Raw genomic sequence first — 16,834 nt, forward strand, 5'->3', positions numbered from 1 at the left:
TTCCTCAGTAGTCGCTCATTCCTAAAGCTGAGGCTAAATAATGAGGCGCTGACTGGTTGCATAACAGCATCCTCTTATCATATTCATCTTCCGTGCTTGTTGTTGTGGGCTAATCATCACAAAGAGCAGCTGAGTTGTTTTCCTCCTGCAGTGGTGATTAGTCACTGGAAAACAAATGGCCTCCCTGATATTTTATTATGCTAAAGAATAAAGTCATTTACATATCCCTTTGTAACTCTTTTGCCAAGGTTAAACACATTATTTTTATACATAGTTATTTTAAAGAATTCCCAAATGGTTTAAAAATGTGGAGCTTAACCATCATTTACTGTGTTTTTATTATTATTAAGTTCCATTGGAAGTATTGTTCTTGGTCCACATAGTTTATAGTTTCATAGGGATAGTATTATTCAAAAATATGTGAATGTATTAGCTTTGTCCTCTTTTTAAAAAGAAAACATGGATCCATGGTGACTTTTTTCCTAGTGTCACCAATCTTAGACGCAATTATTTTGTTTACTGTAAACATCCAAAATTAGCACAATTGTCTCGTCTAATTACAGAAAGATTAGATTAGCAGGTTGACAGTGAAACAGACTACACGATACGCTTTTGTCAGTGCAGAGGCTCCGTGGATCCCGTCCTTAGAGTGAGCGGTCTGTAAAACATTTACTGTGTCTTAACTGAGCTCAAGCACTAGAGTCAGGACGTTCGTTCGTGCGTCGGTGTGAAAGCTCTCTGTGAACAGCGTCGGTGTTGGAAAGCGCATCAGTCAAATAGCATGTTGTAGGTGGAATACATAGCAGACAGACTGAAAACAAATCTATATTGGGACCGCTCCAGCTGTCAGCGGCAGCAACCTGAACAGGTGGCTCCATCGGTGTCTTAGCAGAACGCGTCAAGGCGCAGGGACCCTCAACAGCTTGTCTCGCTCGCTAATCTCCTCTCTGACGCCAGCGCATTTACCCGGTGCGCGTAAAACCAGGAGTACGACAGGTTTTGGTTGGTGGATCTCATCAGTCACCAGGATTTTTCTCATCTGTGTCGTTTCAGTGTTGCTCACGAACTGGACTCGTGGAAAGTCTGCGTTTGATTTGAGGCTGTGCTGTCAATAGTTGGATATAATGTCTCTTTGTTGGATATTATAATTTCTCCCGTGTGTTTGGATTGCCGCGTTTGACACTGATAACACAGCATGCTGCCAGAAATAAACAACAAGGTGAGGCACTATTACTGATTGATTAGCTGATAAAACTGGTTGTTTGTATTTTTTTCCACTGACAGGATTATTGTGATATTCTGATCTAAGAAACAAATGAAACAGCTATAATATGTTAGTACACTTCACCTCTAATCATATCAAATTATAATTCATATTTTGTGCCTTCCATATCATTATATTTTCTTTAAATTGTCATTGGAATAAAGAATTGGCTACTTTTGTAGGTTAAAACACAGACTGATTTCAGTTTTGCAGGAAATGTTGTCAAGACCACTTCACATTACCTTTATTGAGAGGGAGGTCATTCAAACTTTATAACTATTCCCTTTTCTCTTCCACAAGTTATCCCACTTGAATTCTTATTTTGTAGTCCGCCCCCTTCCTCTTGAATGCATGCCAAGTTATGATGAAAAATCTGATCCATTTCTATTTCAGTCGTTGTTTAGCCCACTTATTTCGGCGTTTGTTGTGCTGACAGATTCTGTAAGTCTATATGCGTTCTGGTGTATTTTTCACACCGTACATGGAAACTGATAAATTTAACCCTTGCTGTTTTTGGATCCTAAAAGAATCTTAACATTATTTTTTCAAATAGTTCTAATTTTGATCACATAGATTGATTAATGGTTACTTTGCAAGCATCATTTATCCAGTGAGTGGTCACATTTGATGGCTGTACAGCTCAGCTTTGGTAAAAAGATAGTGAGTTCACCTTGAAAATGAAATCCCTTACAGATGATGGTGTGAGAGATAACCATTTCACAACTTGCTGATGTTTACCCAACTCCTGATTTCTGCTTTAGTTTGACTTTGACCGACTGACCTTTTTGGAACAAAAGCTGCTCTCATATAAGGATCCTCTTAGATCCAGGAAAGACCTCCAGCCACATAGATGGAGCGACCATTGCTGATTGTTTTTTGTCTTTAATTATATATGCACCTACAGATGAAATATGCATCAATGTGGATTCCAGAGAGACTGTTTAACATTTCATGCAGGAACATTTTATCAAAGTCTGTGCGTGTCCTTTATCAACACTGAATTGTGCAAAAACAGACACTCATTTGAACTGTGAGCATAACTTACTTCACACTGTTTAGGTGCTGATTTGTGTTCGCAGCAGCAGAATAAGAGGTCCAAAGAGATTATTTATCTTTGACTCTTGATATGATGTCAGTGGCTTTCCAGTGGCTCCAGGCTCATTAGAAAGGCTTACAGCAGACCTTTAACCTTCACAGGTGAAGCCAACCTGCCACAGTGACCTACATGGCTCTTGATGTCCCTCCCTCACCCCTCCCTGAGATTGTAGCATGACGATGTGATTGTATAGCGCACTTGTTTGGCTATGAATGGTTGCACCGACTGAATTAAGAATAAACTTTAATATGAAGGGAGAAGTCAGGGACAGGAGCTTGAAAAGCTAATTGAAGTCAGATCACCTTCCTCTTTTCCTAAGTGACACTGGCTTGATGCTGCTTTTGTCTCTCAGCAAACTGTAAAGCTTTTATTATTATGGCTGTGAAGCTGTTTCCTACCTGTGAACAACATGCCTCTCATCCTTATCAGCCCCTCCCTCTTCCCTGCCAGGTGGGTGGAGTGAGTTTAATACGAATCCCCACAAGAAGCTAAGCTTTTTTTTTCACCCATATGCTGTGGCCGATCACAGCTGCACGCTCACCAGCTGATTAAAAAGGCACGTGTAAGCTGGCTTGGTGCTGGCATGCAGAATCATCCCAAATGGGTACAATACACTTTTTTATTGTAGAACATCTTCATGCCTTTGTTGCTTCCCTTCAACACAGTCAGTGTGCACAGGCACGTGTACTGCATGGCACATGGACGTGCACATAGGCACACAACTGCACTAACTGGAAGGTACATAGAGAGCGCTGGGAAGCGAGAGGATCGTTGTTGCTGGGTTTTTGCAGAAGTGATCTATTTTAGGATCACAGTGCATTATTTTTGCTAGTCTGGTTTCAACGCCGCTCCAATGCCCAGAGGCTACGTGTCGCTGAAGTTACTGGAGAATCCAGCCAGCAAGAACACAAGAAGCAACTTCATTATTAATTTACTTTACACCAATAATAGGAATCTCTGAGAGGTGATATCATAATGCGTCATTCTATACAGAAAACCCGTTGTACAGGTATTATTTCCAGCTTATGGGAAAGGCAGCTATCCTTTTCTTCCTTTTTTTGTGGCTTTTTTATGAATCATTCTCATTCCTCCGACAGACATCCCGACCAGAGGCCTTCCCTCACCCTCACAGACTCCCAGCTGAAGGCAGCCGTATTGGAACAAGTCGACCCTGTTCCCAGGTCAGCGCTTAACCCCTGTTGTAACAGCTGACACCGTACCCAGAACATGTTGTACCGACAATGCCATCTCTTCCCCTTTGTGTTTAGATTACATGTGATTTCCCTGAAATTTTCTATCAGCACCTTAAAACATTTTTCCTCTTTTCATTTTCACACACATGTAATTAACTAGATCAGAATGCCTTCTACTATTATAAATCAAAGGCTTAGACAAACATCCCAGACAAATGAATTATTGACAGAGAATTCCTTAGCAAAGAAGTGCTCTTGGCAAATATATTGACGTTCATTTATGTTCTCAAATCTGAAAAGTAGGTATTTCTGTGTACATATGTGTGCACAGATGGGCTTTATAACCATTGCAGACCTCCAATTGATACAAGAGCATCTTATCGAAACAGCATGCCTGCCTGGCTATGTACAGGCATGTAACCGTGTTTACTTCCTTTGCCTGTTGTGGCAGGTGCTTGTACCTATATTTAGCCTTATCTCTATGCGTCATTACCAAGTTGGCAGATCCTGCAGGAGCTTGTAATATATGAAATTAAATATCATCACTATCTACTGTATAGAAAAAGATTTTTTTGAAGGAATTCTATTAATGATTCATTACAAGGAATGTCGTATGGTAATACAATGCATTTCTTATGGGTGTGAATAGCAAGTTCAGTGTAGGACATTTTCAAACTGCAGCTTAAGAAATATATAAAAAAAACTTGCTTTAAATATGCTCCATAATTCCCTTCTTGTCACAGACATAGTTTGGTACTCACAACAATCTCCCCAGAGGATCTGTCAGAGGACAGAAGTCCTTTTTTGCCCATCATTGGCAGGGCTGAGCCTTGCAAGGCTGCGACACATGTAATCGTGCTCCGAGAGCAATCACAGTGGCAGGCAGAGAAAAGCAGGTTGCTGCACTTAACCTCCCCCCCAAAGCCATCACAGACAGACTCTGTCAAGGCCGGGCCTCGTGGGGCTTTGTCCCCATTTTACTTTCACCTTGATTAGTAATTCCAGTCGCTACCTGCTGGGGGTCCTGGACACCTGAGCCTGCATGTAGGGAGGTAGCCAGCTGGAGGCCAGACACCAAAACTGGCAGAACACAGCCTGATCCAAAGACGTACCTGTGAAAGAATGGATTTACAGGAAGAATGACAAGAATGCATGTTTCTACAAACATGGCTCCAACTGTAAATATCCTAAGTGGATTTGCCTACTGTCTATTTGATCAGTTCGGTCTTTTTTTGTTCTTATTTACACCACAAATAGATTCAGGTTCATTAAAGCCAACTGTCAGATGGTTTTTTTTCAGTTTATGACTTTGTTTCTGTTGTCTTCATTGAGTTTTGTTCACAAAAATACTTGTGAATTACAGAAGTTTGGCTCTGGTGTTGGGACGCTGCCTCAGCTTGAGCCTCCAGTGGTCCAGGTGGTGGTCAGCAATGCCAAAAACCAGCACCAGCAGTCCGACAACATCTTGCCCCAAATTGCCAACAAAGGGGGTCAAAACAACTATCAAAAACACTCGGTAAGACTCTCATTTATTAAACAGCTGTAATAAGCTTCTGTAACAGTTAATTTTTCATAGTAGTGTAGGATAAGCTAATTTGCATTTTGTGTCACATTGTCCTGACTTCAGCTTTTCTCTGCTTATAATGCAAAGTGACTCTACTTTGTCAATGTGTGTTATTTACCAGGACGAGAGGCAGAAGCCCCCTCAGCAGTTCACGATGCGGTTTGGTGCAGCAATGGATAAAGTATCAGTTTCCCGCAACAGCAAGACCTTAAGCAACAAGCTGGAGAAGGAGAGAGCATATGAGGGACTAAGGTTACCAATGTCACCTACAGGTATGCTAGTTTGAATCCCACAACAGTCTGTTGTAGGTGTCCAAGTATTATTCTCTTTTCTCGTGATGAACCACAAGTTTTTAACAATTCTCTGCCTGTCGTTAATGTCGTTAATGTGACAGTAACTCATCCCGTCTTTCTCCTGGTGCAGAGGCATTGAACAATTTCCAGGAGCAGCTGACGGACTTTGAGCGGGAGGAAATCAATGACTATGCAGAGATTTGGTTCCTGGGTCTGGGCTCTCAGAAAATCGAGGGTTCCCAAGGAGCGCAGCAGAACTCTGGATATGACGATGAGCATGGGAGCTATGTCAGGGTAATGTTTTAGATGTTCCACGATGGGATTACACCAGTTTAATCAGGATTTAATCAGCTCTGAGGTACAAGGAGATTTTAAATTCTTGAAATTCTTATTTTTCATCTTACTGACATTAAAACTAAAACTTGAAATAAAAGTTAAACAAAAATGAAGCATCTACACAAACAGGTATTTTTAAAAAAGCCCTAGAACATTTAACACCAATAACATTTTGTAAACACACCAGAATAGGAGGAATTCAGTTTGAAAGTCTAGGTATAGTCCATAAAGTGGTCAGCAGTGATGTAAAAATTTAAATAAAACAATTTGTTTGCTGTTCAAAACCACTGTGACATTTTCTTAAAAGGTAAACCAGAGCTCCTGTCTCTCCATCATGTACAGCGCATGCAGAAGTGCATAGAAACATAACACACATGCTTCCAGCCTACCTAAGCTGAAGTGTACAGGACCAGATGCTTTTACATGACCTTAATCCAGCAGCTGAGTGCATGAACCAGCTGTGGAGGAAGGCCGACTTTATTGTTTAATAATGAATAAACTGCACCGAGGTCACAAACCCTGTCAGGACAGCTGATTGGCTGCTGGTTGTCAATAGGCAAAATGCAATGAATGAGCTGTTTAAGGCTGAGTGATTTACTATCGTTGGTACTCTCCTGAGTCTATTGATGCTCATCTCACTGTCACAGCTTTGACTGACAGTTATACCAAAGCTGTAGAACACTGTCCACAGAAGAGGATCCTGTCTGTATCCTCCTGCTGTAGGTCTGATCTCACCCACAATGTAAATATGATGTTACTATCATATCACGTGGACATTGTTTTGATTTAGCCTTTGTGTAATTTTGCTGTTAGCAATAAAGTTTTTCCTGTCTCTCTGAAAAAGATAAAAAGGCCAAAGACAGCAGATGGACATATTTATTGATTCAAAGACACATTTAAACCATTTTGTCTTGCAAACATATTCACGCTGCTCCTCCTGTTGTTTTCCAGGTGCTGCACGACCACATTGCTTACAGGTTTGAAGTTCTTGAAGTGATTGGAAAAGGTTCCTTTGGGCAGGTCCTGAAATGTCTGGACCACAAGACCAACGAACTTGTAGCCATCAAGATGATACGCAATAAGAAAAGGTGTTGGCATAAATTATTTTATATCATATCGTATTATTGTTATGTTATTTCTCTTTGATGATTTTGGATCTTAAAGAATACTGCAAATAATGCAATTCTATTCTCTGTTTTATTAGTTTTTAAAATATATTATAGCTAACTACGCTATATTGACTAAGTTATTTATGGCATTTATGCCATATATCATGGCTAACTACACTATATAGAATAAGTACGTTTTTTATCACCTGTCAGAGGTCAACTTTTGGCCTTTATTTGAGATCCGGTGGCCTGTTGTGAGTTTTTTCCCACATGCCTGCACTGCGATCATTTTACATTTTAGGAGTCGGCCAATTCGTTGAGACCAGATTTAGCCTGAAAGGAGTCAGTGCCTCACGGTGTTATCTTACCTGTCCGTCCTCTCCGAGGATCACAGTGGCAACAAATGCCGGAGTCCTGTCAGTTAGACGCAGGAGCCTTTGGGATTTACCACTGCTTCAATAATGCAGAAAACAAAATGGCTGTGAAGTGCCACAGCTATTCCTTAGAGGACTTCAGCTGACTATCCCAGCTGTAGTTACTGCTAAATAAGTATTGTGTATGGTTGACATGAAGAATTTTCACAAGATAACAAGATTAAAAAGACTATAAGTATCACTATTTTGGACTATCAGCTTCCATTTCAGGCTTAGCGAATTTTTAAAATGAATTTTGTTTTAATTTCAGTATCTAAAATATTGCAAATTTGTCTGTAGGTTTCATCATCAAGCTCTAGTTGAGCTGAAGATCCTGGATGTAATAAAGAGAAAAGACAAAGACAATCTTCACAATGTCATCCACATGAAGGAGTACTTTTACTTCAGAAATCACCTCTGCATCTCCTTTGAGCTTCTTGGGTCAGTAGACACATATTCAGCATGCAAACACGCAGGCCTGCCAAGGCTTTTAGAAACATTTTACTGAGAAATTGACCTTTTAATCAAAAGGTATTCAAGGTGTGCCAGCTTTCACAGGTACAATGTTTCTCAAAGCCACTTGTCTGTTGTTCTACATCTACGTAACTGCCCTTACTCAAGAGTTAAGTGATTACCTTTGTAACTCAAGCTATGTATGATTTTGCACAGATCACCACTGATATCTTCTTGAAGGGAGATAGTTTTGTGTATCACTCTGGGTGAATGACCTTTAGGGGACATCTTGGACTGGCACCTTGTCTAACATTACCGTCATTGAATCCCTTATTTAAGGCCTTGATCAGGGCCCTATCTCTTACCCCATCTTGCTCCATGGTGTGAAGGATCCAGTTACACACTCTAAAGAAGTTTATGCTTATCGGCAGCAGCAGGAAATAGCAGGGGGTATGCACGATCTGCCTGTGAATGTGAGCACAATCAGATAATTTCCAAGTATGTGCTCGATAGCCAGGGAATGTTTCACCATGGGTGTAGAGTGACAACAAATTAAGCTGCCTTCTTTTTCAGAGCGTTTATTTGTGGAACATGATGAACTTTTTAATGCATTGCATATTTTTAGTGAGCTCACTTGGCAATTTTTTTCATGGCTTTCATGTACAAAGTATATCCATAGAGGGGGGGGGGGTGTTAAATGTTAAATGTCTTTCTTTAAGCATCAATAACTAATCACACATCTCATTTTGTGCCTTTTAACAGGGTGAACTTGTATGAGCTCATTAAAAAAAACAACTTCCAGGGCTTCAGTCTCGCTCTTATCCGTCGGTTCGCCCATGCGCTTCTCAGGTGCCTGCAGATGCTGCACAGGGAGAAAATAATCCACTGCGACCTCAAGCCGGTATTCACTTTCATGTCAGCTCTAATACATGAACAAAACTTAACGTAGAGCAATGCTTTGTGCTGAATTACTGTACCTCTGTTGATGACTGCGCTGTGAGGCTCTTCTATTATATTAACATGAAATTAGCTCCACCTTGTGGAGCATCGCGGTACTGCACCATTGTCATAGGAAACAACAGTTTTGGTTTAAATGTTTGCTTATACTTCTCAACAGGAAAACATCCTTCTGTCTCAAAGAGGGCCAGGGAACATTAAGGTGGTTGACTTTGGATCAAGTTGCTATGAACAACAAAGGGGTAAGAACATATTCCTTTTTTTTTTTTCACAGAATATTCAAAGACCTTTGTCAATCTCACTTATTTGCCCTCTACTTGCACCTCTTTTAGTGTACACCTACATCCAGAGTCGTTTCTACCGCTCTCCAGAGGTTATCCTGGGTCACCCTTACAGCATGGCCATTGACATGTGGAGTCTGGGCTGCATCCTAGCTGAGCTCCACACAGGCTATCCTCTTTTCCCAGGAGAAAGCGAAGTGGAGCAGATAGCTTGTATAATGGAGGTATGGTGTGGAAAATAACTGTTTATTCAATTCCCTTTTCAAGCTTCATGATTGTGAACACAACAGTTTCAAATACTCTTAAGTGAGAAGCTGCTTCTGTGTTTGAATGAGTATCTATATTCTATCACACAGGTTCTTGGAATGCCTCCAAATGATTTTGTTCAGTCAGCATCAAGGAGGAAGTTGTTCTTTGGTGAGAATTTTACTTCATCTAGATTCAAATCAGCTGCTGATGTCTTATTTATTTTGATATTTTATATGCTTGATGATTGTGGCATATACAGTGGATGAATAAACATGAATGGCACTTTCCAGAGCATGTCTAATGGCTTTTTGTTGACCGTACCCAGTCAATTTACATAAATCTGTATATGTGTGCAGACTCCAAAGGAAACCCAAGGAACATCACTAACAGCAAGGGTAAGAAGCGGAGACCCAACTCCAAGGAGCTGTCAGCTGCATTGAAAACAAGCGACCCTTTGTTCTTAGATTTCATCAAAGGCTGCCTCAGGTACGTTTAATCAGTTATTCAGCTTAATTATTTTTAAACAGCACTTCTCAGAGTTTCTCTTTTGTCTTGCAATCACATTTTCTACAGCCACGACTTGCCTGATTTTGCCTAAAACATGAATTAACTGTTAGATCTAAATATTTGTCTGTGACTTTCAGTTGGGATCCAACTAAGCGCTTGACTCCTGATGAGGGGTTACAGCACCAGTGGATCCTGGAGGGAAATTTCAACAAAGTCCGATCCAGAACCAAGCCTAATGTCAAGAAGCCCTCAGACAGTTCGACCAGCACAGACAGACCAGCTAACAGCAAACGTTGTAAGAATTTAACCAATTTATGCATAAAAGGACTCAAATATAAGTACCACAGACTTTTAAATTAAGCTAAATTTCCTTTGTCTCAATTGTACAGCGGAGAAGGTCAGCCCAGAAAGCAGCAGTGATGACAGCCTAAAGAGGGACAGTTCAACAGCTGGGATGAAGATGGTCTCTGCTGAGCGTCTGCGGCCCATCGGGGCCTCAGCAGAGGAAGATGTGTGTGAAAGTGAGGGCAAGTTCTCCACAGATAGCCAGCAAGGAGACAGTAGAGAGAGGCCCATTCACATCATCATCAAGCCTCAAGAGGAAGTGGGGACAGAAAGGAAAGATAGCCAGGAAACGCCTCAGTGTTAGCACTCTTATTGTCTAACAGTCAGAGGAAATCAAGCTATCTTCATGACAAGTGGGAACTAAGAGTTCTCAAGCTGGATATGTGAGAAAGCTGCAGTTATTTTGCAGAAAAAAAAGACACATCTCGGCCATGTTGCCATTTAATGTCACAAAATGATATGTTTGAGATTCAGGAGAAGAAGTTCCCACATGACGTGAACGCAGGAGATGCACTGATCATCAGCAAAGATGGACATCTTCTATTTCTTGTTTTAATTATACAGTTGTAGTCTACTATTTTTGTTCTGTGAAACTTTTTTTTTAAAACTTCGAAGTCAGATATTAGTCGATTTTTTTTTTATAGGGATGAAGATGCAGCCTTTGCAAGCGTTTAGTCTCAATGTGTCACATCTGAGACACCGAACTGGATTCATAGCACGGCATCAACGCTAGCTGTCACTGTCTACTGTATTATTCATTGAATCCAGTCTTTGCTGTGCATTGAAACTCTCAGATTAAGAGGTTAGACTTTAACGTGTCGCAGTTTGCATCATAAAGAATGACATAACTGATTTGACAAAAATTGCATGGTTAGAAAAGTAAGCAAAGCTTTTGTTGTGCTTTCACATTTTAGCTTCATTTTACTTTGATAATGGTAAAAGAATTTAAGGATTGTGTGCAATAAAGGCTGAGCCATATGTTTAGTTTTTTTATGACAACAAAGAAATAGTTGTTACACATTTTTTAACTGTAAAATGAAGTTTATTATCATTTCCCTTGTTTATTGTGGAATATCCCTGAGCCTGTGTTTCATGTGTTCAACAATTTAACTCAACAACCATCAAATATGTATTTATATTAGAGTTTACTGTATATATTTCTGATTAAACTTCTTATACATGTGTACAATAGCACATATTTTACAATTTGTTGAGAATTTAGACAAGGTTTTACTTGTTGTGTTGTTATTGTATGGAAATATTTTTTAAGTCTGCATTATTCCTCGTATTTTTATAATAGAAAAAAAAAGACAATCCCACTATTGGTAGTCTGTGCCTTGCAGTATTAGATATCTTGCACTTTATTATTGTGTTTGTACAACAGGATTAGATTCTGCTGCATTCTTATCGTGACGTGATTTGGAATATCCTGCCAGCATCCGTTGCACTTGACAAAATTATCCTCTGATGTTACAAAAGCTAAAATAAATATTGACAGAGTTTTTATAACTGATTTATCTTTTCTAGAGATCCAACTTAAAAAGAAAATAGTGCCCTCACTATGTATGTCTGTATGAGATCCCAAAAAGATGGATTGTAGCTTAAATATGAATAATTAAGAAAAGTGAATTTGATGTCTTATATGCTAAAATAAATTGTTGTTTCAAAGACTGTGTCATACATTTTGTCCTCATACTTGTGTTTATGTACATAAAATTCAACCTGAGATTTGATCTTCAGCAAATTTTCCTTGTCAAATATTTACATAGAGCCTCCTGGTCATGTTGACCGCTGAACGTGCTTTACACCATGTGCATTCAGCCATTAACACACAAACAGTAACATAATACCTCTTAGCCTCTTTGGTGCTTTTGCCCAAGGGTGACAGGTGTACTTGCAGATTACCCCCTGAGCTACACCTGCCCGTGCGTTTCTATGTAGCATAAACTTTGCACATTGTCTGAATTACACAATCTAAGATGAATGTCAAACATCACATTTGCATTTATACAATACCTTAAAAATAAAAAAGAGATGACTAAATGCTAGGATACATTGTAACGCTAATCATAAATACAAGCCATGAATTGAGATATAACAATGTACTTAAAACTGATGTACATTTGTAGAAATTGTAATGAAAAATGTACACATAGAACAATGTATATATATATATATATGTATTTCTTTTGTTTAACTATTTTAACATTTGTCACTTTACAAATGGAGTGCAAGAGATTTTATAAACAAATGAACATCCAAGTACGAATCTAATTTTGTATTATTGAATTTGAATCAGTTACACCAGTAGAAAATACAATGACAAATGTTGTACAGTATTCTTAAACATTTCACATTTGTGCAAAGAAGTACGAGACTTTTCTGGGGACCCATGGTAAATCTTTTAAGGACCCCTTAAGGCCCACAGACCTCACTTTGACAACTACTGACCTGAAAAATATTTGCTCGAGACATATTTTTTTATTGCTAGACTTAATGTCACATTACTATGACTTTTTTCACATGGCAGGACATTTTCTTCCTTGTTTTTTAAAGGCAACTCAATTTAAGCCCTGTTTTTTGCCACATATCAGGAAACCTGTCGCTTCGGTGAATACGCGTTTTTCTTTTCTTTCTTTTTTTGGCCATTACGAATGCCGTAGGTGGAAAGATGGCGACCACCGTGCTGGTTAGCCGTCCTGCGGGTGTCCTTTATAAGATTTCGAGTGAGTAACGTAACAGCAATAGTCAAGGCATATTCAAATACATGTCTTACGAGTTGTTGTAGGATTTATTTTTGTACACACGCCGCTCCAACACTTGCTAACATTCAGACCTCTCAGTCGGCTGGAGTGACCTTGCTAACAGGCTTGGCTAACAGCAGCTAGCTAATACATTTAGATTTCTGGACTTTTATAATTAGTTGCGGGGTGATAAAAGTGCATCGCTTGATTGTTGACTAAAACAATTGTAAAGTGTTAAGCTGAGATGAGCATGATTACCTCTTTGCATCCGTAAGGAATGTTGAACATAATAAAAACATCGGCCATTTTTGCAAATGTTGATCTACTGTACTAAATTTTAGCTTATAACAGCTTATACGCGTATATATCACCAGTTTTACATTCTAATAGCTTTTTTTCCGCTTCAACAGTACTGTGTACATAAGATGCAGGTTTGCTGAGTTCCTCTCGTTTCTGCAGCAAGTTTGTAGTCGATGTTGAAGTGATTTATTTTACATGTTGTCACCTTGTAAGCGCTGTATGTACATTTGAAACTAGCATTGGCTAATCATGTGTGTCAACGCAGTTATATTAAGCCTGATGAATGTATCTAAGTGACCATTGAAGACTAATTGTACTCGTTTTCCTCTCCTATTCAGATAACTGCTCCCCTGCTGCATTAGCAGCTGCTTCTGTCACCACAGTCCAGCAGAGGAAGCTGCACAATGCTGTCATCCAAAAAGGGAAAGGAGGACGCTCGTCATCCAGCGGAATAGCAGCCACGGTGTTCGGTGCCACAGGTTTACTGGGCCGATATGTGGTCAACAGGCTGGGTGAGTTCAATATAGATGGAGCCTTGTATTAAAACATTGTTGTTTTCAATATGGCAACATTTGTTATCAGGATACAAAGACTGTTGTTTCTGTTTCTGTATTTATCAGACGCTTTTATCCAAAGCAACTTACAAATGAAGATATAACAGCTTTATAAAAAGCTAACGATAAGCTACATAGAAGGAACCCAGGAGTCCGACTCTGTCAGAGGTGACAGAGTAGAGATAGGGTGCAGGCATAGAAGGAAGAGCAGAAAGATAAAGTGCAGAGATAGAGGGTGTGTTGTCTCACAAGCATTGAATGTTGCATGGTGTTGCAGGTCGGATTGGCTCTCAGATCATAATCCCTCACCGCTGCGATCAGTATGACCTCATGCACTTTAGGCCCATGGGTGATCTTGGGCAAATCATTTTCATGGTGAGATGGATGCAAACACACATTTTTGTTGGCATTTCTTAACTGTTGAATCTCTAAACTGCCTGTAGTCAAGATTTTGGGGCTCCTAAGTGATATTTCCCCTTTTCTTTGTTCTTTATCGTGTCAAAGGAGTGGGATGCGAGAAACAAAGACTCCATCCAAAGAGCTATAGAGCACTCGAATGTTGTCATCAATCTGGTGGGCAGAGAGTGGGAAACAAGGTATACAAGCCTGGAAAATTGCATCTGGTTTCCTTTTTAAATTGTAATTTTAAAATGGGCTTGAGATGTAATGTGTTTTCCTATTTTATTTCATCTTTAATCAAAGAAACTACCGCTTTGAAGATGTCTTCGTGAACATCCCTCAGCAGCTTGCCAGAGCATCAAAAGAAGCCGGCATCACAAAGTTCATCCACATGTCGCACCTCAATGCTGATATACGCAGCCCTTCCAAATACCTGAGGAACAAGGTGGCAGGCTGCTTTCTTTACATGTCACACACATTTTCCACAGCTCTGAGCTGCATCGCAGGATAAAAACTCTTCTATAATGTTTTATTTAAACAGGCTGTAGGTGAGACAGCAGTCAGGGATGAGTTTCCAGATGCTGTCATCATGAAGCCCTCTGAGATGTTTGGAAGGGAGGACAGATTCTTCAACTATTATGCAAGTAAGAGAATCATTTAATCTGTGTTATGTCCCTTCGGTTGCTGCATATTGAATGCTTCCTCATCAGCTCATACAAGCTTAAGTGTTGCTAAATGCATTTTGTTTGTTTGATTACAACAGTTACAGATTTGAATGTGTTTATTTAATCCTAATTTAGACATGCGCTGGTTTGGCAACGCTGTTCCTCTCATAAGCATGGGCAAGAAGACGGTGAAGCAGCCCGTTTATGTAAGTTTGTTTTCATTTTCAATAATACCTCAAAGTCACTGCTCGAATTTCAGTTAGAATATCGTTAATGTCTTTGCCACAGTTGCCAGAACAACCGAAAAGGAAAGCATTTCCAATGAGTTCCTCACTGAAATTTATTTTTACACTTAATGAAGGAATGTTTCAGTATTTCAAGCACCAAAAACATTTAGTGTTGGGTGCTATTTTTCAGAAAATGTTCCCTTACATTCACTCCTAATCTCACAAACTGACCAAACTTACAGTGAAGGATGATTTGTGTCCAGTGAACACCAAACTCTGTTCTCCCTCAGGTGGCGGATGTGAGCAAAGCCATCATCAACGCTGTCAGAGACCCGGACGCTAATGGGAAGACGTACGCACTTGTTGGGTAAGTGGATCGCTCATTAGACAAAGTTCATGTGTGCTAATGTGTGCCCAAGAGTTCAGGTAGTACTTAGGTTGTGTGTCACAACAATAATTCGCCCTGAATCGATACCAATTAGAATTTATACTATTGTTATTTAAAGAAATTATTTAGTGTTTGTGTTTGTTATTATTAGTTTGAGGGACAACATAGTTTGTCTTATTGCTTTACTGACCTGAACCAGGACCCTGTCTGTGTTCTGGTGCCTGTCTGGTTACATATTAAACTCTGTGGTGCAGTTTGAGCCAGAAAGATGAATTATTACTGCCTGTCTGTCGCTGAGTACTTGAATGTTTTTGTTTTGTCTTTTGAAGTCCAAACCGTTACCTCCTTCATGACCTGGTGGAGTACATTTATGCCGTGGCACACAGACCTTTTGTGCCCTACCCCTTGCCTCGCCCACTCTACCAGTAAGTGCATCGGACTGACTCTCCTGCATTTTCCACTTTCATCTTTCACTTTAACATTCAGTCACACCTGTTGCAGAACAAAGGCACTGATGATTCTCTCTTGTTGCTTCAGTGCATTTTGCATATACTACAAACATCACAGCTTCCTGCTGCTTGACCCTCCCACCCCCATCATTAATGTTTTCCCTGCTGCCCTCTGGTTGGAGGTTCAGCAGCAGCAACAAAAGCAGAACAGCCAGATTCCACAACAGCTTCATCCCCCACGCCATAGGACTACTAACCCCCCCCCTCCCATACATTTGACACCAGTCACTTTATATGAGACAATGTGAACTTTATTGCACTACTATTCCTTTTTTCTGTAGATAAGTCATGTTTTTATTCTGGTTCTATTTCTTTTATATTTTTATTCTACTTTATATTTATACTGTTTTACTGTCTTCTGTTTCTCTGAGCCTTGTAATTTCAAATGTGGTTTTGAATGACAAAAAGTCTGTCTAAGTCTTATTGAAATGAATTGAAGGTTAGGGTGTGTAGTTTTCCATAACTACCAACTCAAACAACGTCTTTTCTTCGTTTTTCGGTTCTTCTTCTTCCTCTTTTTCAGCCTGGCTGCACAGTTCTTTGCAATGAACCCATTTGAGCCCTGGACAACCCCAGACAAAGTGGACAGGGTAAGACCACAAAGATTTTGGTGTAATTTAAACATTTAGAATTTGGAGAAATGTGCCAGTAGCTGTGGTCATTAACACTCCAACAAACTGCTTTTCCTGGGTTATAAATAAGATCGTTTGAATACTGTATTGTTCCTTCATTTTTCAGTTTCACACAACAGACATGAAGTATCCAGGACTTCCAGGTCTGGAGGATCTCGGCATCACTGCTTCGTCTGTAGAGCAAAAGGCCATCGAGATTCTGCGTCGCCACCGCCGTTTCCGTTACCTTGAAGCTGAGCTGGACGAGACAAAGCCAGCCAAGACCGTCAACTATTAAACTCCACAATGAGAAAAAACTTCAAATTCTTTGTCTTTAACTTTGTTCTGTACATAAATAAAGAATTATCCTCAAAGGG

General features: G+C 39.8%; 2 protein-coding genes across 2 annotated transcripts; both read left to right on the top strand.

The window, feature by feature from the left end:
- Window positions 1–715: 715 nt before the first annotated feature.
- Window positions 716–11,694, top strand: dyrk4 (dual-specificity tyrosine-(Y)-phosphorylation regulated kinase 4). The gene is made up of 14 exons (XM_072385395.1): window positions 716–1,219; window positions 3,458–3,541; window positions 4,917–5,069; window positions 5,239–5,389; window positions 5,541–5,704; window positions 6,698–6,834; window positions 7,569–7,709; window positions 8,484–8,622; window positions 8,839–8,920; window positions 9,011–9,183; window positions 9,316–9,376; window positions 9,565–9,694; window positions 9,853–10,010; window positions 10,105–11,694. The coding sequence occupies exons 1-14, from the start codon at window positions 1,196–1,198 to the stop codon at window positions 10,362–10,364; spliced, it is 1,857 nt and encodes a 618-aa protein (XP_072241496.1). The 5' UTR covers window positions 716–1,195; the 3' UTR covers window positions 10,365–11,694.
- A 1,008-nt stretch (window positions 11,695–12,702) lies between these two features.
- Window positions 12,703–16,834, top strand: ndufa9a (NADH:ubiquinone oxidoreductase subunit A9a). The gene is made up of 11 exons (XM_072385396.1): window positions 12,703–12,786; window positions 13,443–13,616; window positions 13,936–14,033; window positions 14,163–14,254; window positions 14,361–14,502; window positions 14,599–14,701; window positions 14,858–14,928; window positions 15,240–15,316; window positions 15,667–15,762; window positions 16,370–16,436; window positions 16,585–16,834. Exons 1-11 carry the CDS (start codon window positions 12,732–12,734, stop codon window positions 16,753–16,755), a joined length of 1,146 nt encoding a protein of 381 aa, XP_072241497.1. The 5' UTR covers window positions 12,703–12,731; the 3' UTR covers window positions 16,756–16,834.

The sequence above is a fragment of the Leuresthes tenuis genome, unplaced genomic scaffold (assembly GCF_036924035.1).
Source record: "Leuresthes tenuis unplaced genomic scaffold, fLeuTen1.0.hap1 SCAF_5, whole genome shotgun sequence".
Taxonomy (NCBI): domain Eukaryota; kingdom Metazoa; phylum Chordata; class Actinopteri; order Atheriniformes; family Atherinopsidae; genus Leuresthes; species Leuresthes tenuis.